Genomic DNA, 24,442 nt, shown 5'->3' on the forward strand with positions numbered 1-24,442 from the left:
ACCCTCTCAAAAACTTACATCACCACGACCACCAAGAAAATACATATTCTTATTTTCTGTTAAAATGACTTCTGAGCTGATCTTACCTGACTTGCTACATTTTTTTTAAAGTAAACATTGCTTCATTTACAACATCATTTTCCATTCTGGTCATTTCTGATCATTTCCAGTTTAAACTGCCTCTAACGAACTTGTGGATAAATACAACCAATGAAATCTGAAAATACCTTCAATCAACTCGTCAGCATGCAGCACAGTTGAGACACATCCATAATCCTACTTTATTGAATCAATAACAGCACATCTGAGGTGAGAAACCACAGGGAAGTAAATATGGAAGAAAAAAATATTTTTGCGCCATATTTAAAGACATAATCAATAAATTACCAATTTCAATACAACAATTTAGCAGAGGTCATTCCAACATGTGGTTAGCCAGCCACCAGTAGCTCACAAGAAGGCTCTGAGTATAGTTCAATCTTTAATTAATCTGCTCCACACGCAACTAAATGAAATACAGACATAGCCATTCCTCTAAACACTGATTGAGTTATCACTCAAATGAGTTACACTGTCAGGTTGGTTCACATCAGATTGGCTGAAGGACATGTGCAGGGTTAGGAACTCCTCTAGACAACATAACAGATACAAACTAAACTTTTCCAAGAAACTGGAAATGTACTGCCATGGATTAAGTGAGTGAACGTGTTTGCTCTGAGTTTTATCCTGTTTGTCATGCAGCTCATGATGGACCTACTGACAACTATCACTGGATTATTTACCGAGGAGTCTCTATTTTGTCTGATTTTTGAGGGGCTTTATTGGCATTTAATTCCAATTGCGTTATAGTGTCTGTGACTCAATATTTCTGATTTTTTTGGTTCAAAACACAAATTTCTTTCTTTCTTTCTTTTTTTTATTTGGTGCTTTGAATGATGCTTCAAATTATATAATTCATCTGATTTGGTTTGTTGAATTTGAGAGTTTTTTTTATATAAATGTAAGCAGCAATATAAGACATGAGCTGATCCTCAAACAGTTAAAAAAATGAAAAAAAGTTAGAGATCCCAGACTAATAATAATAATAATAATAAACACGTATTTCACAAATATCATTCAACTGAGGTCCTGAGGAGCAGAAACTAAGTCTGAAGAAGTGAAGGTACTGGGCTAATAAAAAGTTACGTTGAGATGCGTGTATATGTGTATATCTGTGCAATGAGAAGTAAATTTGGAAGTAATAATCCCTGGTCTGTTTGCTTCTCCAGGCTCTCCAAGCAGGAAGCAGAAACACCTGCAAGAGTGTGTGTGTTTGTCAATCTATGTTTGTGTGTGTTTGTATACGAGGAACACTGAGGTGACTGTTGTTTTCATGCCAGCCATCCGGATGCTCTCTCTGCCCACTGCTCTTTTTCATTCACCTCTACTGTGTGCGTGTGTGTGTTTTTGCAAGTCTATGTGTGCATATGCCTGTGTGTGTGTGTTATTGCACTCCAGGTGCCAGCTGCCTCATCATCACGAGTGACAAGGTGCACTTCTCTACACCTTCTACAAACGCACACATGGTTTCTGGAGGAACAAGATTCTGTTGGTACGACTACTCTGTGATTGACAGACTCAATCAGACAGAAAAACAAAAACATTACATCCATATGGCTTCAACTAACAAGCATTTCATTAACTGGGCAGCCAGTGCAGGGGCGTTCACAGCATAGGAGAGGGTAAAAATGTCCCGCTTTGCCAGAGGTGTGGGGACGACAGAACCTTACTTGGTGCAGTCATTGAAGAGCTCCTTGCATGGACTCTGCTCCAGCCTCTCCCGGCACCCAGCAACTACATCCTGCGGTATGTCGGGCAGATGCGCTGCAGACTTTAGAGTTAAAGAGGCAGGGACAGACGGGGAGGAACAGAAAAGGGATGGTCAGATGCTGGTGCATTGTATAATGGAGTCCTGGTTGTGACAAACTTTGGCTTGTTAAAGATCCTGACATTAACTTTTGTGGTCCAAAAGCAGTGAGCTAACAAAGCGAAAGGTCTCAGTAGGGCTATGAGTGTGATATGTGTGCAGCACAAATATAGATTCAAAAGCTAAATCAAACAGTTTAACCGAAGGGAACATTTCCATCCTTACAATTACACTAATATAAATATTTTAATATATTTAATAAATGCATGCCATTTAAAGGGATGGATAACTAGATAACTTAAGAATTGGAAATGTGAGGAAACATTTTCTATAAATAATTTCTCCATATAGGCCAGCTCTGATAGATGACCATATGCCATCTTACCCCATTATTAAAGTATGTGTCTAAAACATTCAGTCCACAGTCCCTCCTCTTCTCATCAGGAGCTAGCTGGTACATGGCCTGTAAGGGAGGAACAGACGAGTGAGCATCCACACCAGCACAGGAAGCCATGCTAACTCAGCCATCTTTAATATCTCTCCAAATAAGGTTAAAGAGAGAAGAGAGAGTGAGAAGGGTGTGACCAGGACGGGGGGGATTTAAAAAAATAAATGAATAAGTAAAAAGTGACAGAGCTGTACTAAGTAAAGTAAAAGCAGAAAACTGGCAACCCTGTTTGACTTCTAGCTTTGCCCCTTTACATCTGTCAACTACCAGAATGACATCTCAGCTTGCACCAGATCGCACCATCACAGATTGTGTTTTTGGTCAAATATGACTGCAGGCAGGGAGATGGTGTGGAGTTCTACTGCTTCCAACCATATGTTTTGTTTGAAAACACGCTTGGTGCAGAGGAATGGGGGCTGAGCAGTGCTACTAGACATCACCTCCGAGCCATGAAATTCTCAGTGGGAGTAGCAGCACGTTAAACATTAAAATGTTTCGTTTCTATCATTTTTGACAACCAGTGTGAGTATGTGCAACTGGCTGTGCGCATATGTACATGCCTGTCTGTCTACCTCGAAAAAGACTAATGTAGGTTCTTATTAAATAAGCATGATTCCCCCCTGTTTTCCTTTCTCGCATACCTCAAGGGGCCTAGACACAAGCTTGTGCCTGTGTTTGCCTGCTCACCCAGGAGACCTGGCTCTGACGTGGGCTTGACCTCATGGAGGAGTGCATAGAGGAAGGGGAGGGGTCTGCTCTTTGACAGCCTGTCTAAATTGCTAATCACCCCCCCTACACCTTCCCCAACCACCACTTGATGCTACCGCCAGGAGAAGGCAAAGGACCAAGCCAGGACTTTCCTCGCCTAGTTCTTGCTCCAGCAGGGGCTGAATCAGACCAGTCCGAGAGGACAAAACACAAGTAGAAGATGATGGCCAAAAGAGCGAGTGTTAGGAAATCAAATAGAAATGTCAATAATCTTACCACAGCATCCATGAACTCGATACAGCGTTTCAGCTCTGGCCTGGTGTCACAGTACTGACGGAATAACAGCCGACCAATAGGCTGCTTCTCACATAGACTGGTGTATTCCCTCTCTGGGAGTAAGAGGTGAGAGGGAGAAAGAGGGAGGGGAGACATGGGAGGAGAAATATAATGAACATATTATATTTTCTGACTTTTATCTTTTGCTTTGCTGCTTTTGTGAAACACTCCAAAACTCTCAACTGGCCTCTGAAAAATATCCTGAGAAAGCTAAATGAATCTGACATGACTGCAATTATTCATAACTCACTAACATTCAACAAGAAGGCTGTCTCAAGCCGATTCAGTTTCATATTAGTAGCATTACTCTGCTAGTGGGTGTAAAAGGGTGAGTGTGGTTGCTTTGGTGAATTGCACGTTCGTAATACTATTTAATATACTAAGCAATAAATCCTTGGATGCCTTTTTCATGTCGTGCTTAGTTCAGCTGACTAGCTTTAGCTTCCCGTATTTGCAACAGGAAGTTTCTTGATTGAAAAACTTGGAAAAAAAATCCCTTGTCAGATAGCACTACCATTTAAACAAATATAAAAAGCTACTGTGCTAGCCTGCTGTTAGTTATCCTCAGCAGGGGTTTTGCCAGACTAAACTCGTCATTAGTGTACTGTATGGTAAGTTTGCTTGAAATGGCCAGTTTTTTCATTGGACTTTAAGAAAGTTTAGAAACATTTTAAAACTTTTGTTCCTTTTTTGCACTTTACGCCGTTTTATTAACATTCGTTAACTTTAGCTACCAGTGAAAACTAAACTGTTAAACAGAATGACTGTTTATACAATCCAACAGAAGTGAAACAAAAGCTTCAGGAAAGAGAATGCACACTATACGTCTCATATCCTTATTAATGGCAAATTAGCTACATGACAAACATGAAAAGAAGTTTGTCTTTTAAAATTGTGGAGAGGATTTACTATATTACCGAACCATTGAGAAGAAATTTTTCAGCATGCATCAGAGTTCAAGAAACAAAAGAAACTGTGTATATAATTTGAGATTATACAAAATAGGGAGTTTGTTTTTTCATATTTCCTAACAACATACCACAAAAATAATCCAGAGTACCCTTGCGGCTCAGTCTGGGAGTCTTTGAATGCTGACAAAATAAATATTAGTGGAGACTTTAGAGCTTGTGTCAAATCAAGCTTTTTTTTTTAATTATAATTTTTTCATAGTACATTCTTTTTTTTTTTTTTTTTTACATGATAAAACACACTACTTTGGTCTCTGTGCTTTCTGTATGTTAGCACATTTTCTGTGTGTGTCTGTGCAGCTGGCTCCAGTTTATTAGGACTAATGATGTCCATTTCAGTCACATTTCCTCTGGTAGCAAATGAGGAAGAAGACCCAGGACATTTTCCAGCACTTGTTGACAGTCAGAATGAACACACACACATATTAAACAAGATAAACATACAAACAAGAATAGGCCACACACATTCACATACGACTGTGCAGACGTGAAAGGAGGTGGGAGGAAGGATGCAAGAGATGACAATTTCTGAGTGGTGATAGCTACAGGACAACTTCCAACAGTAAATCAGATCTTCACAACAGCACTCCCTGCTCCACTGTTTCTTACCAAGCATTCCCTTCTGCTCCACAATTTGGCTCTCCTCATTCAGCCTCACCAATTATATGACCACAAAACCCGAAGTTATCAGTTTACAGCCAAGGATAGATATATTTTTATTGCTTCCTTCTCCGATGTGTGACCGCTATGTTTTAAATCTGAGAACAAAGGCCCTTTCAGATAAACTCACTGAGAGGTACAACTATATTGCATTGCACTTGCCTTCATGCATTGCCTTTCATCTTTGATAGCCAACTTTGGTGTTTCCCTATCAGCTGTGTTCAGCTGTGAACTGAGTAAGCCCCCACTCTCTCACACACACGCACGCGCACACGCACACACACACACACACACAGACGGACAGACAGCGCTGATAAGGTTAATTTTAAAATATTTGTACTTTGGAGTAGTTTATTTGAACTCTGGCGTGTTTACTCATGTAGACTGATTCATCTCACCAGGTGAGGACAATGCTGTTTGAATTGTGTGTAATCCAAAAACTGATTGACAAAGCCAAAAGTCATCCATGTAAACAAATACGTCCACTTCCCTTAAAATTGTGTATCTGGACAATCGTGGGACAAGTTACCAACACTGCACTCAAGAAAGAAGGTCTACATGTTAGAACACGTGAATTATGTTTATAAGTCAGTTTGTTTGAAACCAGGCAGTGCGAACCTTAACAAACCAGATTCAGCAAAGTCAGCTTTTCCACTCTGGTTGAAAAGAAAATTAAGTTTGAAAGCTCTCTCTGCTGCTCTGGAACGAAACGGAGAGGATTACAGAGTCTATTCCTTTGTTCATATTTTATTTCGGGAGTTGTTCTTATATGCCATAATGACGGCAACAGATTAAGAGATAGCCATCAGCAACTTTAACAGTCAAAAAAATAGAAGTGTTAACAATTGCAGTTCCTCTAATGGCCAATAGAGTCTGGCTCCAAAACTGAATCTATCTACATAGACTCCCATCTTAAAATGTCCAACTTGACATCAGAAATAAACACGTTTACAGCCTGGTGCACAGCTTCAGCATCTATAGTTTACTTTTCTTTTATGACAAATGATTAGGGGAAAGTCACCTGTTAATACTTTATTAAGGCTTAAGGTTCTGCATAATTGAGAGCATATGGCTTTGAGTTTGGTGATTGTATGCTTAAAATTAACCTGCATTCACAAAAGTCTAAACCTTACATTGCCCCCACCCCTTGGCCCAATTTTGCTTCAGCCTGGAGGAAGATGAAGTCAGGACCTGCCAAGATGGCTTCAGAAACCTATATATGACTTCAGTGGCTGTTCTTTTTCATTTGTAGACAGTTTCCATCAAGTTCTAGTCCACAGCTTCTCCAGTGGCTATTGGATCTTGCCCACTATTTAATAACAACACTCATCACTGTTTGAGCTGACACGTCTGTTTAATAAGGGGGAAAAAAAAAGTCAGACAGTGTGAAATGTTCTTGAAAGGATTTCCATGCATTTCGTAACTTTAGTAACTAAATGTTTAGTAACATTTAGTACTTTATTAAGCAACAGCAACACCAATATATATATATATATATATTTTATTTATTTATTTATTTTAAATCACTACCACTTCTTAACCATACATGACAGTAGGAGTTATTGACTTGAGTTGATGACTTTAGGTCACTCAACGATATCATTTAGGTCAGGTTTGGGGACAGTTTTTTTTGTTTGTTTGTTTTTAGTTTAACAATGCTCGTACTGGAAAATGCCTCTGATACTGAAATACGGAACTGAGGGAGCAAGCCTATGTACACTGCAAACTAGAGCTTCATCGTAAATAAAACAGCAATTTCCCTGGAAATTCTTGCTTTCTCTTTCTTGTAAATACTGTAACACTAACTTTACAAAGTGTTAACTTGGTCCATACAACAGCAACAATTACCTTTCATCCTTACAGGGTTAAATATTATAAAAAAAAAAAAAAAGGGCCTGATCAGTTCTGTAAAAACAGATATGAGAACATCTTTTACACACAATTGTGTCAGCGTCTACATCTAAATGCAGATTTTATTGATTTTTTAGATTTACTTTACTGATTTTGCCGCTGATAAAGTATTTCTTGCCCTTCTCTAAATGTGATGGTGTGTGTTCATTGGTGACTGCATCATTTGAATATGAGAATACAGGCCAGTATTCCATCCAAGAAAACATATCTCTTTGCATATAAACAAGCCCTCTCTCCCAATCCTGGAGGAAAAAAAATGTGAAAGAAAGATGGAAAACAGAGGGTGAGTGTGTATAAGACAGCAAGATGTCATAGAAAAATGAGCCAGGAAATGAAAGGATTGAAACAAGAGAGCGCTTGAACAAGTCTGGACTCGTTGCTTGCTGTTTCAGTGAAACAAGCTGCAATTACAGCTTAATTAAAACTCTAATTTAGGCCAAGACAAAGTGAGTTAGAGAGAAAGTGAATGGCCAGATAATGTGCACAAATGTGAGTACACTTACGTGAGACCTGAGCATTTGGCCAACACTCTCCACTGGTGTTGCTGCTATGCAACAAGAGCCGTTAGCCTCCATCCAAAGAGCCTCTGGTTTCAGAAGCAGGTTTAAAAATCTGCATATGTGCTCTGAGTGCTGGATGGACACCAGAATAAAGAAAAAAGCAGAGGGGAGACAGAGGGAGAGAAGCAGAGATGGAGAGTGGTTGCGAGCTTGCGGACAAAGTGCCCGCAGGCCACATAATGTAATTTAGGCTTCCTAGAATTACTGCACACTTGTCAAGGCTAAGGTCAAATGCCTGACATTATCAAGACACAACAAAGACACTGCTATCAGTTGCTGCACTGTATGCTTCTATCAGCTGTGCCAACATAGCGCATGTTCAACTCCTGGGAGTGTGTGTGTGCATGCACGTGCCCGCACGTCTGTGTGTTTAAGTATGCCAAGGGGAGGATTTTGATCTTGCTCTGTGTGATAGCGAAATTACGTAATAATATGTGCCATGTAATAGTGACGTGTGTAACCCTGAACAACTGCCACACACACACACACACACACACGAAAAGTTATATTCCAAATGGATATAAATATGCAAGATATCTAACAGGTACAGTGATCCTCGACACTGAAGTGATATTTACGTGCTGTTCTTGAGCAGGTAATCTATCCCAGCTAACGACAGATATATTTAAGTTCATGATAATTTGATCCCTGGGTAATGATTTGTTATATGAAGACACATCCACAAGGAACACAATGAACACTGCATCACAGATATCACTGTAGGAAGTATGTGCATCTACATCTCCTTTCCTCCTGCTTTCCTGTCCTGAAGAGATCCTTCCTCCATTGTAAATTGTTTCTGTTTTTGCCTGCTCTTTCCATACCTCTCCTGTTCTCCCACTCTGCTGTTGCTCTGAAGTGGTGGAAAGAGGGAGCAGGAGAGATACACATAGTGGGAGGGGGAGGCATGAAGATAGAAAAGAGAGAGGGAGAGTTTGTGGGGGAGGGTGCACTGTAATCTCTGGCAGCAATAGCTGTGACGCACTATTACGCACACACTCACACACTAACATACATACACACACAGTGCTGTGGCATTCAGAGAACCAGCGTGTGTGGAGGGGGCAAGGGGATAGTACTGGCCAGGAGCAGAGCACTTGTCTGGGCAACATGGGTTAGGGTTAGAGAGAATCCAGCCCCTTCTTTCAAATTAAACCTGATGGAGGAGAACGGGAAGGAAGCAGGGCTGAAGACTTTTTGGTGTGTGAGCAGACAAAGAGTCAGACACAAACAAAATATTAAGAGCATTTGAGATGAAGAAACAGCGTACAAATTGATTGTTGGAGTCATATGCACGCACACACTATGTTTCCTGTCCCCTGCCTGTAACTGTGGGTGGAGACGTGTAGAAACAGGAAGGAAGTCCAATCTGAACTTCCTCCCACATTCAGACACACCCCAACGATACAGCATGGCATGTTATCTTTCACCCACCCCCTCCCCACCACCCTCCCCCAATCCATCTTACCGATGGTGTGACGTAGCTCTTCACACTGGCTGATGTGCGGGAGTTTCAGCATCTCCTTCCATTTCTTACTGCGGCCATTCCTCTTCCCTCCTCCACCTATGAGACAGGGACGACATCAGAACATCAGTCAACTGGCTTTGTCAGTGTCACATTTGGATTCTTTAACCCCATCCATCTAGTGGCCTTTTCAACTACAGAACAAGACGACACCCGGCCAAGCATGTGTGTGAGTGTGTGTGTGTGAGAGAAAGAGCGTGAGCATGTTGACCTTGCTAACCACAAGCAGGGACAGCTGTTTCATCTCGCCAGTCGCCTCTATGCATCATGACAGAGCATGTGGTAAAGAATGTTGACAGCTTCAAAGATCATCCAACACGCGCACACACACACACACACACAGTGGGCTCTCTCCCTGGAGCTGAGTCAAACATTAGCCAAACATAACTTTAAAATAATGTTCATGGATTATCTCATACACCCTCACACACACACACAGACCAGATGACCCTGATGTGAGGGGTGAACAACCTCGGGACAAAATCGTGCTCTTTAGACCACCAGGGTTACAACATATATTTTACTGAAGAGTGGAAGTAGGTTGGTGTGTGTGTGCATGCTCGTATGCACATGCACATGCTTGCTTGGAGAAGTGGTCTCACTGGGGTGAACGGAGGTATTTACACCCTGAGGCAGACAGAGCAAGGAGGCTGGAGAAGTCAGTGATCCTATGAGACAGCGCTTTGATTTGCAAACCAGCACTTCGACACATAGACATTTAAAGTGCTCTTAAAATGCTCTTATTTGAGGTTTTGTCTGTGTATTTATGTGTGAATGAACCAAATTAAAGCTTTAAGGAAATTTAATTGGGGTAAACATACCAAATAATCATTGGCTTTCTCCCCTTTTTCTCTATGATTTTATGGATTTTTACTTTGCCCTTCACATAGAATGGCCTTTGTAAGGAAAAAATTCCCATTAAGTTTGAACAACGTAAAAATTTGACATTATGGTTAAACCTGAAAAATCTATTGTTTAATCAAACCACATTTGAAAGGGGAGAGTTCCCTTTTTGGTTTGATGTCTGCCTTTATATTAGTGCCTATGATCCAAAAAGCGGAAAATAGCAGTGAAATAAATACTCCTAAAAATGTCTCCAAATGTCCCATCCTAGTTTCTGCTGACCTGCTTGAAAAAAAGCACACATAAATCCAAAGATGTTTAAACACACAGAGATATTTTACTGACACTATATTTACTGTCAGTTTAAGAAAATTACACGTAAGCTGCGTTCATTTATTCATTCATCTTCAACCGCTGTTTCCAAATCACGGGTGTAACCTGTGTATCATTTGAAATTCTGACTTTGATTTTGAAATGTACCTTTCAGATGGTGCAAATGCTTATTCATCAGCAAAATGCCACAAAAAACCCACATGCGAAAAAAAAAAAACAACAACAAAGAAATAAATTGCAATAAAAGCACCTTTAAAGCTTTGGCCACAAATGACCCAACATCACACTTAGCTTGTTTGAAGCAGCTTTATGTAACCAAAGTCCTCTTCTTTACTGCTGATAAAAAATATCCAGAGGCTGTTATTTCTTAAAGGAGACACAAAGTGCCAAGATGCAGCACATCTGGACGAGGACTCGCTTCTTAGTACCTCAGAAAAATGCATACATTTTGAGCTGTGGCTCATCAATTAGTTCCTGGTTGTACCCTTTTGAGTTTTGAAACCAAAACGTGAAAGAAAAAAGGTTTTTTACAAAACCATTCATACTATTTCACCCGCTAGGACAATTTTTAGATATCATATCGATATATTGTCATTAGATTTTTACATGTAATTACAGATCAAATCCGTCTGAACAAAGAAAAGCTCACTGCAAATAATCATGTGATTTCATTGTGTGTGAAATGTGACCTTACTTTAGAAATGATGCACCATTCACGTTGATATTGACAGAACTTTAAATCTAAATATTTAAAGAGTTGAACAAAACTAAAGCCCTGACAAATGCACAGATGCCAGTACTTTATTTTTTATTGGCTTTTCATACTGAAATAGAACACACACTCTTGATGATTTTGATTTTTCTTTCACTTCAATACTGTTTTAAAAGACAGAGTCAGTAAAGGTGCCAGAGCTTTAGTGACCCCTATAGACTGTGACAGATTGAGGACGACGGAGAGGGAAATCCTCTGCCCCCTCAAGTTCACAGTGCACCAGCTGGTCCGGCAGTAACATGTGACGGACTCAAAACAAACATACAGTGGGTTCACTGTGGTCAAACACCTGCAAAACAAAACCCAATAAAACCAGCACAGCATACTGTACATAGAGTGTGCGCGCCCACCTTGACAGAAACATCCTCGTCCTTTTCCTACTTGAGCACGCCACCATACTTTTCAATCATGTCCTATACTTTCAGTGAACAATAACAGCCAAAAACAGACTCAGCAAGACATGCAACAGTAGCTCACACACACACAGAGAGAAAGGGACAGTTTTCTTTTACTGTGTCACACCTTGAAATGCCAAACAGGACCAGTGTGAGCAGCTACACGTCTGTGTTGTATTACTGCAGCTCATTCAATTCCAATTACATGCCATCAATGTTGATGGGCATGTTGACTAACCTGTTGTGAGGCTACAGGCTAAATTTAGATATACACACATATACACATATGTAGAAAAAGTAACAGACAAAATCATTCTTTGTTCCAGTGAAAGAGTTAAGGGGAAAAAAAGCACAAAGAAAAAGCAGCAAAGATAAATGTCGGAGGTAAACACTGAACACACACCATGTGACGCTAGCCAGTTTCACATGCTACTTATTTTGCAGTAGAAAGCCTTTCACCCCTTTGAGCCAAAAACACAAAATGACTGATGAACAGTCAAACCAGCTCAACACAAAGGAACAAACTGTCAACAGATTTTTTGTCAGGAGTTAATGTTATTAGAAGGAATCCAGCAGAAACAATGGTCAGCAGTGGCAACTTTTCTATACAGCAGCGAAGACATGAAGACGATGTGTCACCTGAACTTGAGGTCAGATGTAATTAAGTCAGAAAGAACAACACAATGACAAGAACAGAAAGACAGAGGTTTTAATAGTGAGCCATCTGTGGGTATGTGAGTGTGTGCACATGCCTGTGAGAGCCAGCTGGCCACCCCACCCTGTTTAATGTCACTCTGACGTCAAAGCCATGTGTGTCGGCCCTTAATGCAGACAGGATGGAGCAAGTATTTATTTAACTTTGGTTCTCCCCTCCGAGCGGACGGGGCCCTTCATAAACACCGACTTTTGAGTTTCGGCACTCATTCATGGCCGAGTTACAGCCAGAGCTGAGATCATCACGCAGGACCTCTGGACGGGGGTGAGGTGCGTGAGCAGTCGTGACGAGATTCAAAAGTTGCGTTGTTGTTGAAAGAAAGAAAAGACTGGATGTAAGAACATTAGAGGACGTAGATTCTTTTTCTTGGGAGATTTAAGGCAGCGAGGCGGGGGAGTCATCCTGGTCACACAACAGTCAAATGGGTTAACATGTTACCAGCATCATCTGGCCACCATTGCCTCATCATCCCCTTCAGCATTTCCTATTGTCACTACCGTCAGCTATCCAACAAAGACTCAGTCATGTCCACAGATGAAATAACTCCAGGTAACCAACGTCCCCCCAATCGATCAGTCATTTCTCTAAATGGACACAGCTTGCCAACTGGCATCAATGCAAATTTTATGGAAAATTTGTTGCAAAGCTTGTGAGTATCACTTTCCATACCTTATCAGATTTTGTGTGCTATTTAAAGTAGGCATGGATACACCACCAGCAGCATAATCCACTTTACATCTTTGAGAAATGAGAGAAAAAGAAAATACACAGAAGAAAAGGGAGGAGGCTATATTTTCTCACAGCTTGTGTTTGTAAGCTTCTGGATACACCAAGGCAGTATCATCTCAGAGAGAACCCCCCCAAACTATATCAGGGTTCATGCAGCTTCCATCCAGTAAAGCACATTTATATATTTTTAATGCCAGTTCAAATAGAGTTCATGGCTTATTTTCACATTCAGCAAAGGTACGGTACAGGCTGCTGCTTTCCTGAGTGGTAAATAAAATTCTGATTGTTCAGAAAGCTCAGTAGCATTACATTGATTTCTATCTATCTGTTGAATCTAAGTCAAGCAAAAATAGCCTGGACGCATTAATTCCACCAGTATGAGCTCAGCACAGACATATTTATGCAGAACAAAAACCTCAAAAATGCATTTGAGACACAGGACATGTTGTCAGGATGTTTATATTACAGTTTGTCAACCTGAGAGCACTGGCAAGTAAATATATTATTGTTTTGACTGTGAAATGTCCTGCTGGGCATGTTTCCTGCTCACAAACAACATATTTAATGAAAAATTATATTTTAATCTTATATTTTTAACTCTTTAATAAAAAAAAAAAAAAAACACTAGCCATGGGTCAGATAAGATTTTTTTTAGTTATACATTCCTGGAGTACTTTTTCTTCTTAAACTAAATTAGATAATTTATCCCAAATAAATGCATTTAACAAAGAATATGTACAGTCCAGTTTTCTGTTATCACTGGCTTCCACACACTGACATTTTACAAACTGAGCAATTAACTAATGAATTTATGAATAATTTCTAGATTTTACAATAATGTGAATAATGTAAACAGCGCTCTACATTACCCTTCAACAGAATGTACATGATAATGTGAAAAAATTGGCTATACCAAATGTGTGAATATATGGGGCAATTATTTGACAAAGAACTTGTTCTGTAATAACTACAGAACTAGCCATGCTAAATTAAAAAAGGAAAATAACTTGGAAAGAGAAACAGCATCACTGGCAACTTCTTTCTGCTGTGATTCCCAGCTTTTTTCAGATGTGTTGCAAATACTAAGCAGCACAGCGCTGCACTTCTTCACAGCCTGTCTTTATTTTGCATCACCATATGGGAGAAGCTGCTGAACACATGTCACATACTGACACTCAGAATAACAGCCACAACTCCAGAAAACCCAGCTCATCTGTGACAGAGGCAGACTGACCACGGAAGCAGGCACATCGTGCTTCATGAATGAGCCTGAGGCCTGATTCCTAGAGGTTGGACTTAAAAAGCACAGTTGGGTCAGTGTATATTTCTTTTTCTGATCATGAAACAAAGGGAAAAGACAAAAGGAGTAAAAAGCCAAATATGAAGCTGAGTACCTCCACTACATTTTGGCACCAATAGCAATTTCTCTAACTTTCAAAACAGTGATAACGCTGTTTACCAAGGTATTTTTGTCTTAGGTAATCGTACACTGAATATTTGGTACCAGCCCATGCCTGGCCTGATTTGACCCTCACCCTGCAGAAGCCTTGCGAGGTGGAGGATGGGTTTGGATGCCAGCGGTGCTCTCCCAAAAAACATGACTTAAATGGTAGGAAATGAGAGAGGGTCACACATAGTTTACGGCCATTGTAATATGAGCATGCACACGCACACAGAGCACAATGGAGCCAGGCCATGATAAATGAATGGCCTGTTGCTTTCCCAGTCGCTCTCTCGTACAGAGTGTGATTGGCTGGAGTAGCCCCTGATAAGGAAAACATTAGCTCCGAGTATCTGTGTTGCCTATTCAAAGCAAAGGCCTGGTGTTTGCATAAGGTAATCCGTCTGTATACTTGCACTGAAAGATACACATCAGCTGAGAGAGAGGAAAAGAGAAACATGTGAATATCAGGCAGCTCTCCTCTAATCCTCACCTCTCTCACATGCCCCCCTTCCCTTTTTTTTCATCCTCTGTGACTTCAGCTCCCTGCTCCCCTCCCCCATATAAACAGTTCTCTGCTCTTGTTATGCCTTAGTTAATTCTTATGACTGTGGGTCTCAGAGGAAAGGCGTGTCTCACGTGCAAAAATATGACCCAACATTACAAAATCTAGCAAATTCTACAACATGACAACAACAAACGAGCATGGAGAGAGGGGAGGGCTGCTGGTAACACGAGGTAGGACATACAGTTTTCCACATGATCAGAAAAAAATAAAACACACAGGCGCACACATACCGCATGCAGCATGCTCCTCATTCCAGCTGCATGCTGTGCTGTTTTGCAAGACCTTTCCTTCCTCTACCGCATCTCCATGCATTCAAGATATTCCATTAAATCTCGCCGAGACGTGCTTGAAAACTGACCCTTGTTTTCCCTGTGTCTAGAGGGAAAACAGTCTGTGAATGTGTGGCGAAGGGGGCAACATGGTTAAGACTGAACTTGAGGGAGAACCGTAAGAGTCGGAGTGTGTAACAGCACAAGCTAAAAGGTTAATCATCTATATGTTATCTAGACCCTGCTCACAGATGAAGGGCCCACTAGTTAATTTCATGGCCATGCTGAAAGAACAGAATCTCACACACACACAAAGAATCACACACACACACACACAGCAGCACTGAGCCCTTGAGTGTGGAACACGTAGCACATATTATGCCTTGAAGATTATCTCTGATAAGACAGCACCTTCAACACCAACTATATTTGAAGGTAGGATTGACATTAATTTTAACCCAGGGCAGACACCAAAAAAAAAAAAAAAAAAAAAAAAAAAACACTTTTCAAAAGGTAAACTGATAAAACAGGAGGGGCCTTTGACATTTAATGCATTGCTACTGGACTACTGGATTCTGTCTGGCCCCTCTGAATGTCCTTTAAGCGAAACAAAATATTTATTTGAACCATAAGTACACTCAATGTTACGCACTGTTAAAACCAGGCAGACAGCTGGCTTCTCATAGGAAGAAGCCCCATTTAGCATTTGGTAAAGTAGCTGGAACAATGTCCCTATGATGTGCACAAACTGCCTCCAAAAAGCCTCTCTTTACGATCAGCCAACTTGCCGAGAAATGGTGCTAATGAACTTCCCAGTAGCCACCCAGCTAAGCGTCGCTGCTTATGCCATGCAGGAGAGATGCGTATGCAACAAAACCGAAGCTCATTCTCCGCACAGCCCATTTGTGGGTGTCATGACTGTAAAATAAGCCCCACATCAAAGGACAGTCACAAAGTAATGCGTTTTACGAGGCTCAGCTGGAGGAAACACCCCAAAGTGATGACAACAAGTGTTAAGCCAGTGATGGCCACAAAACTAATAAAGCTACACTGGCTGACGTCACAGGAAAACCCTCACCAGTGGTCTGAGAGGACCTGCTGGCCTCTAATTACAAGCTTGGCAGAGAAGGGGGCTGAGACACAAAAAAATGAAATCAAAGCTTCAAACTTGTAAGGTGGAAATGAATCAAAGATGAGCAGGATTAAAGTTTCTGTTGTAGTCAGAGGAATTTCACCACTGGGCCATCCATATTCCTTCCTTTTTATGAAGACAGTAGGAACAATGAAAGAGAGAGGAAAGAGAGATGCAATTTGAAATAATCCTCACATCCCGTCAAACTATAATTTGAACATAAAAGTCAGTGTAGAATTGATATACTTGGTCTGAACACATCCATTTTCCTGGTATTTGTGTTGGGTCCCCTGTTGATTATTTCATTACCTCTTAGAACCGACATAACACTCTTTCAAAAAGTCAGTCACAACACACCAATCTATTACACAGGAAAACATGCTATTCTTTAACAGCTGAAAATTAAAAGTTAAGATTTCATCCTGTAAAACTTGTATTAATGTCCACATCAATAGCTGAAGTAAACGAGCCATTCTGGCAAATAGTTGATATACAACTGAAATATACTTCAAATTTCAGTTCCCGAGGTGATGGCGAGCTGTCACCAAAAAAAAAAAAAAAAACAGCATCCATATTCTCCTCTTGCCCTCACGGGGCAGTTCACAACATGCTCATGCCTTAATAGCTTAAATCATCTTCCTGCTTACACAGGATCGTTTTTTTAAGTAGTAATTAATGCTGTTGTCATCTGTCTAGTCCTACCTGAATGACAAACAATTTCACAGAACAACTTTTATAAAACAAGTTCCCTGAAAATTTTTTTACAGCCCTAGCAAGGTTTTTTTATTCAATACAGCATAAGCAGGGAGATAAGGATTAATGTTGTATGATTTTTGCAAGGTCTGCAGAGTGGAAAATTTAAAAACGTATATATTTTCCAGTAGCTGCACAACACAGCTTGCTTTTCACTGAACTGCAACTGAATGTTTAGCAACAAGAGTTCTAGTTTCTTGTAAACTGCATTTGAAAGTGTAATACATTTTTTTTCTTTTTTTTATAAATTACAACTCTCAAACTTGGCTAACAAAAAGCTTTGGTAAATAAATGTAAATGAAGGAAAGGTATTTTACAGCTGAAGAGTCAACATTCTTAACAGACTTCACGGTACCATCTGCTCTGCTGTGATAGGGTGCTCTGCCAACTCAGGTGCTGCAAAGTATTGTAAACAGTAGAGTCTACAGGACAAACTACGATAGCACTGTTTCTAAATGATCTTGAGTGCTTTTAACAGCAATATGCACAGCAGCCAATACATGGCATATATGTCAACGACAGGTATGGGTACTAAGCAGTGAGCAAACGGTTTACACTCAATACAATTACTCATGAGTTAGTGCTGATGTTATGCTGAATGAGACGACATGGAAGCAAACTACTACACTGAAGACAACTCTGGCATGTCTGGCCATACGTTTATGTCCACATAAACTGGGGTCTACATCTCCTCCAAAAGGTATTGTCTCGCTATTCTCAGTCATGATTTTAAAAATAATTCAAGTATGCCCTCAAGGAAAGCTTCAACAATAAACTTTCTTTTCACAGTGGCAGACTTTCACCTCATCCGATGCTGTCCTTACACCATCAGAGCAGCTCTGGGACAAAGGGATTATCTAAATACTTTAAATGTGGCGGTTTCCCTCTCTACATTTTACACCAACTGAATGCATGAAATTTACAGAGCCAGGAGTGGTGAGCGTTGGGAATAGTGTCATCTCTAACCACTTCCCTTGACGTGTCATTTCAACTGTGGTAGATGGGGCACACCCTGTCGTAACACTTTTCAATTCTGGCCACCCAGTTTCACACCAACAGGTATGTAAAGGTGACTCATAAGCAGAGGGGTTTTTATCATTGTGGAAGCAGGCTTACAAGTTGTCTAGGGACGAACTAACTGAAGAGTGACATTATTGATAAGGTACTAATTCTTTGAAAATTGTGTACCCACCATGGCAGCCTATGATCTGCGTGCATGAAGCATTCTTCATAAGCGCTACACCGGAAAATTGTCATTTCCCCTCTCTGCAGGGAGGTCAGGGAGTTTTAGAACAACTGATTTAATGTCTTGCTCAAGGACACATCAGCAGCGCAAGCGCTTGCTGACTCAGTGGCTTGGATCCAGCTCCATGCAACTCAAAAGCCACCTCTGTGTAGCCGTCTAGTTTGTGCAGAGGTTTGATGCCATGTAGCATGAACGTGAGTGGAGTAAAAAAGTTAATGCCCATACCGTGACCTCTGATGCACTGGAGTTTTTCGCTCTATGGGTTTGTGTGATTCAAGTGAGGTTTGCTCCGTAAATTGAGACAATACCAGCAGTGACAACTTTCACAGTGGCATAAGAAAACACTTTCACAGCAACAAACACCCATCATTGGAAAAGTACATTCAAATCATCTCTCGTGTGTGCCATAAAAAAATAAACAGGGGATCAATAGCTGTTTTAATCCATTCATAATTATCATAAATGATATAGCAGGAAAAAAAACACTGATTGTACATGATGTTATAACAGCTCAATCAAAATCTTGATGAGATTGTTTTCTTAATTTATTTACTTTTTTTTTTTTTTTTTTTTTACCTAGGCACGCTTTAATTGTAGCTCTAAAATATTATGCACAACCTCACATCACTTTTTGCATTTCTTAAGTAAATGATACATGATGCAGATAATCAAAATAACAATCAATCTTCCATGAAAAAAAGCAACAAATGCCTCAGCAGAAGTGTTGCCCTTGGACCTAAAATCAGGAGGATTTTGGGGGCACATTATGCAGACACCAGGGTCCTTGCACTCTGGTTCATACAGATGGATTTATCACAGAGGGCCTTTTGCAGCCTCTGTTGATAAAAGGACTATAGACTCTGACAGGTATTGAGCCTGTAGAGCTGAGCTGTTTACAATAACCTCACTGAGTAATGCTCATGACAATGCCCAGCACCATTTAATGATGATGCCTCCTAAGGAGTAGCTGCTGCTATGAAATGGATTCACTGCCGCTGTGAATAATCCATTTCACAGCAGTGTTGGCGTTTAGTCTTGAACTGAATGTAACGCAAACCGTGAGCAGGGAAGGCCTCTGCACACGCACACGCACACTGAGCGGCGACCCCTCCACCCCCCCACAAAGAGCCGTGCAGCTCCAGGCACTGAGGAGCGACTTCACCGCCCAGTGAAGCGGTGGAGCGGATCAACTTGCACATCATCCTCCGGGACCGCAGACGGACCCTGCTGCTGGTGTCCGATCAGATCAGAGGAGGAAAAACGGTGGAGATTGTTCTCCCACCTTGCGCCCACTTACTGGCTGCCCTGCCATCCCCTGGAAAACACACGGGTACTGGTGGTGGTGGTGGGGGGGGGGGACACCCGGGGCTGCTGCAGCCTGGGCCGCCGGGGTACTGGATCCTGGAGGGCCATCCTCCTGGATCTCACACCTCCAATCCAACGTTATCTTTTCATCCCAACAGATCCCAGTCAGCACTCACAGATCAACCCAGTGGCTCATTTCTGCGTCAAATCCACTTTAGCTCCTTAACGGGGCTCTAAACACACAAACCTACGGTGACAGGTAAGAAGAGGCTGACTGTCGCAGCTACATTTCACCTCACACTCAGTGCCATGTCATGGGGGGGGGGGGCATTAAATACCCGTCACATCACCGTAAACTGAAAATATGCACAAAACCCAGCGGTGCTTGTGTGATTTTTTTTTTTATTTTTTTTTGCTCGACAGCATCTAATGCAACGCTGCCATAAGCGTGATGCTGCAAACACTCCCTGCGTTGTTCATCCCCAACCTCCCCGGGCCTTACGGTAAACCTGCCCGGTACACACCGAACAAACAGCTCATTTCAGCCGACAAAGCGCTGCGCAGGGATGGGAGAGCGGAGGGAGCCTAAATCCCGGGGAGGACCGCCGACAGCCGGGGCTCGTCCATGACCGTGTCGTTGAGGTGGGTGAGGGAGAGAGGGGGAGAAAAAACAAACAAACAAACAAACACAACAAACATTTCATTTATTCCCTTTCTCTGTCACGGAGCACATCTTACCTTCCCTCGCCTTCAGGAGAACCGTGTTGGCCACGATATTTTCAATCTCCATTGTCAGAATGTGAACCCCGAGCAGTCGCGACACATTTCACTCGGCGGAAAAAGACGGATTTTCTGATCAAACGCGCCGACGGCGGAGAGGCTGCTGCACGCGCGCAGGGCGAACGTGACACTGGCGCATAGTAGGTGTTCAACAGCGGCCGTCGGTCCCCTCCATGGCAAGATGTTTTATCAAAGCCGACCTACGGAGCTGGACGGTTACGGCGGGGCTCGTTAGCATTCACAGCCTGCCTCCCTTCCCTCTCCGCCTGCCTTCCTTCCTGCTTCGGCTCCCTCCTCCTCCTCCTCCTCTTCTTAGCCCCTCCTCGGCACAACGAACCAGCGAGAGTAGGAGGGATCAACTTACAACCACACACACTTTCACACACAAGTGCATTTACGCGTACGTTACATTTCATGCTTACGCCATTTGTTGCCGTTTTGGATTAAAAAAAAAAAAAAAAAACGTTCCCATGTGTCGTTTCCGTTCGCCTCAGCCGCACACGGCGTTAGAGGGACAGCCTGCGGGAGGCCTCGATTCCCCTCACTGAATCTACTTTAAATGAGTTTCCATTCAAACATAATTGGGCACAATAAGAAGAACATTTCCTCTCCATGATTATGCGCTGCTGGCAAACACGTTCTCAGAAACGCAAATGCCTGATACAGACCTCTTATTGTGTGAACGGTGGTGTGAGGGCTTTTCAGTTGCTGCGTTAGCGTTAGGCTGGAGAAAAGCGATAACACGCTGCTTTTCTCCTCCTCATGACCACACTGATCCGCCTCAGCTCTCTGATCTGAGCTCACAAAGCTTCACGTGGAGCCGCAAGAGAGGGGCAGCACAGCTGTTAGGATGCCGTAGAAGTTGTGGCTTTTGTTCAGCGTGGTGATAGAGATAGAGACAGAAGCTTTTGGGGGGACTTTCACTTTGGATTTCATTGGCAGGACCGTAGAATTAGCTCACAGAGGCCCGGAGCTGTCTGCGGACCAGAACCAGAACACAGGAGAACCAGAAGGGCACCAGATTCAGTTCTACTTTGTCACAGACAGATGGAAGAAGTCAACTTACTGGATCAATGAAAACTAAACGTTACTCTTTTCAGGTTTTCTTATTGGACAGTTGGACATGTGTTTTAAATGTAATAAAAACAGGTGCATGTGATCACATGTGAAGTACGTAACTGTTCCACTGTCTTTTTTTTTTTTTTTACACACAATTCCTTAGACGTCAACACCATCTAATTTTTTCCCACAGACAGCAATCCTGGTTTGGGGACATTTACAACCAGGGTGTGCTCAAACATATTTAGTGACGTCATATGAGCTGGACAAAGAGATCTGATCTGGATTCAGCAACACAAGTGAGAGTTTGTAGGGCTTTTCTTTGACATCGCCTTGTCTCTGGGTAAGTGTTATATCTCAATGCAATTGTATTGCTTTCGTTTTAGTATAAGGAAGGATCCTCTTAAAGGAAATGTATGTCCTTAGTCCATTCCATCAGTGGGAACTCCTAAAGAAGCAAACAGCCTGTATAGTTATGTAGTTAGTTAGTTATTTCAGTCACACATCAATGCTCATGTCCATCAGTATCTCCAGGGTTTGCTGGATGCCAGTGTGGGGTTGTTTGTAGCAGCAAAAGACACACTTGACAGATCTCAGCGCTATCGCTCTCTATCGCACTTATATTCAATGCTGCCACCTAGTGATGATGATACAGAAATACACAGGGACGTTACTTGGGCAGTATTATTCAAGTGTATTCTTGATTTTTATTTTGAGTAATAAGATGTATTTGAAAATTTCACTTGAGGGTCTAATAAAGGTGAAGGCAAATTTCTAATAATTATCTATTTATTTAGAAAACTTAACAATTTATTAATAGATGCACACATTTAGATATGCAGAGGGTATTTTTTTATGCATTGAATGTTCATACTTTAATAATTTCCTAGCCATTGTTTCAAGGAATTCCCCATTTCTATCTTTGCTCATTTGGTGTTGTTCTAATTTCCATCTTCAAATAAAACCAAAACCACCCAAAAATACTTGAGGAACGAACTTAATATGTCTACTATATTCTGTGGGAAAAATTTCTGATTTTCAGCAAACCTCATAAAAATAAAACACGTAGATTGTATGTAAGTAACTTCAATCATATGAATGCCATTTTCATTAAGTGGCTGTTCTTCTGTTGTAATGCAAATTAAATTAAAGACACAAGGTGGTGCTGCTTTCATTAGAGTGTCTAACCAACACAAATCAGTTCGTTGTCTGTGGTTTCAGATGTTTTTGCTGGAATTTCTAACTAACCACAGTTACAGGCCAACTATCCCCTAATATGCATATTACTCATTTCAAGGTCACCTTGCATAGTTTCTTCTGAATCCTCAGGTGTACCCAGCCTCAGTCCCCGATGGTAGAGACATAAAACTTAGGGGGGAAAAAAAATCCTCCACCATCAATGGAAATGCACACAGAATTCACATTTAACATCATATGGACAACCTGAGTCCCAGGGTCATTTCAAGGGTTATTCCAACCTAAAGTATGAGGCAGTGCTCCAAAGAATCAAGAAAGGTCACAAGCATATGTGTCAACTGTCAAGATACTAGTTATGATCTAAATCACTCAATCATAACTCAAAAAAGTCATATTTTCTACCTTTTTAATATTTCAGTTTCTGTAGAAAAGAATAGCGCTTCTCATTTAAGGTCACAATAAGAGGTTCCTCAATTTGCTGATGACTGTAACAAAAAGAAACAACACACTTTCATTTAGATTTTCTAATCAGAAGGAGTGCATATTTTCTCCTCAGGTAAGACCTGACAGATGAGTAATGATCTCCTTAAATCTGCCACTCAGCAAACTCCTCACTGGTTTTTATGTTGTTCTTGTTATCATATTATTTTAAAAGCTCAAGAAACAATATTAGCAGTGTGTTTAGTAACACCCAGGTCAAAATCCAGGTTTTTCTGCTTCTGCAAGAGAATTTGAGGTCTTGATTTAGGTCACTGCAGAATTTCTGCTCAGCACATTTAGGATGATACTTGAAACTCTATAAGTTGCCTCAGTGACGAGGTGCTCCTACTTCATCTGAAACTGAAATTAATTCATTCATTCATCTCCTACAGCTTATCCATATCTGGCTCACAGGGGGTGCTAGGACTAATCCCAGCTCACACTGGCTGAGGGCGGGGTCACCCTGGGCAGGTGACCAGTCTGGCACAGGGCCAGCACACAGAGACAGACAGAGACCAACAACCACTCACACTCAGACCTACGGACAACTGAGAGTCACCAGTTAACCCAAACATGCATATCTCTGGACGGTGGGAGGAAACCCACACAACACACTCTGCACAGAAAGGCTCCAGGCCCGGGAACTGCCCGCTGAAGTTCATTCAGTTAATTCGATTAATTTAAGTTTACAGTTAATATCATTTCAACTGATGAATAATAAATATATTCATTTGAAAGCACTGCTACAGATTAAACTAAAAAGTGATGTGAAGTGTGAAGTAACTAAAGTGATTCATACTTTACTTCCGTATTTCCGTTTTATGGTACTTCTAGAAGAAAAATATTTGCCTTTTCCCTCCACTACATTAATGTGAGTTGTACTGTATAGTTATGTTTCAAGATAATGTTTTTACTGAGTTATGAAACCCAACATTATCCAATATATTGTGAACACCTGTTGATATTTTATCACAAACATCTGGTTTCACATGAACACGTGACGTTTGCCTTACAGTTATTATTTCTGAAAGTCTGTTTGTTGCTCTTCGTTTCTCCTTATGACATTTTTATTAAAAATGATCATATTATTAATTAAAAAGGAGATGTCAATACTTTATCTACCAACAGTAGCCTAAGAATCATCATATAATACCACGGAGTGTTGACGTTCTTCAAAGTGGGCATATTCACTTTTTATATTTAATGTACATTTTGGTGGTTGCAGTTTGTATGGAAAGATTTTAAGAGCAGGACTTTTACCTGACTAAAACTATAAGTAAAGAAACAGACAGCTGAAATAAATAGAGAAGCGATGCGACCAGAGGAGGTGGCTGCTGTGCTGTCTTTGTACCGATGTTTGTGTGTTTCCTGGCTCTGTCAGTGTGTTTTCACGTGACCTCTGA

General features: G+C 41.2%; 1 protein-coding gene across 3 annotated transcripts in view; it reads right to left on the bottom strand.

The window, feature by feature from the left end:
• The window catches only part of grk4 (G protein-coupled receptor kinase 4), a 43,158-nt gene extending 22,580 nt beyond the window's left edge, over positions 1-20,578 (bottom strand). For 2 of the 3 annotated variants that reach the window (XM_029499164.1, XM_029500036.1), the window contains exons 1-5: positions 20,262-20,578; positions 8,966-9,061; positions 3,339-3,451; positions 2,292-2,369; positions 1,770-1,870 (exon numbers count right to left, since the gene is read on the bottom strand). In XM_029499164.1, the coding sequence (XP_029355024.1) occupies positions 1,770-1,870; positions 2,292-2,369; positions 3,339-3,451; positions 8,966-9,061; positions 20,262-20,313 (440 nt within the window). In that variant the 5' untranslated portion in view covers positions 20,314-20,578. Of the gene's footprint in view, positions 1-1,769; positions 1,871-2,291; positions 2,370-3,338; positions 3,452-8,965; positions 9,062-20,047 lie in introns of all 3 variants that reach the window. The other variant, XM_029500847.1, reaches the window with a different exon arrangement.
• Positions 20,579-24,442: the final 3,864 nt, after the last annotated feature.

Source organism: Echeneis naucrates, chromosome 1, assembly GCF_900963305.1.
Source record: "Echeneis naucrates chromosome 1, fEcheNa1.1, whole genome shotgun sequence".
NCBI classification, from domain to species: domain Eukaryota; kingdom Metazoa; phylum Chordata; class Actinopteri; order Carangiformes; family Echeneidae; genus Echeneis; species Echeneis naucrates.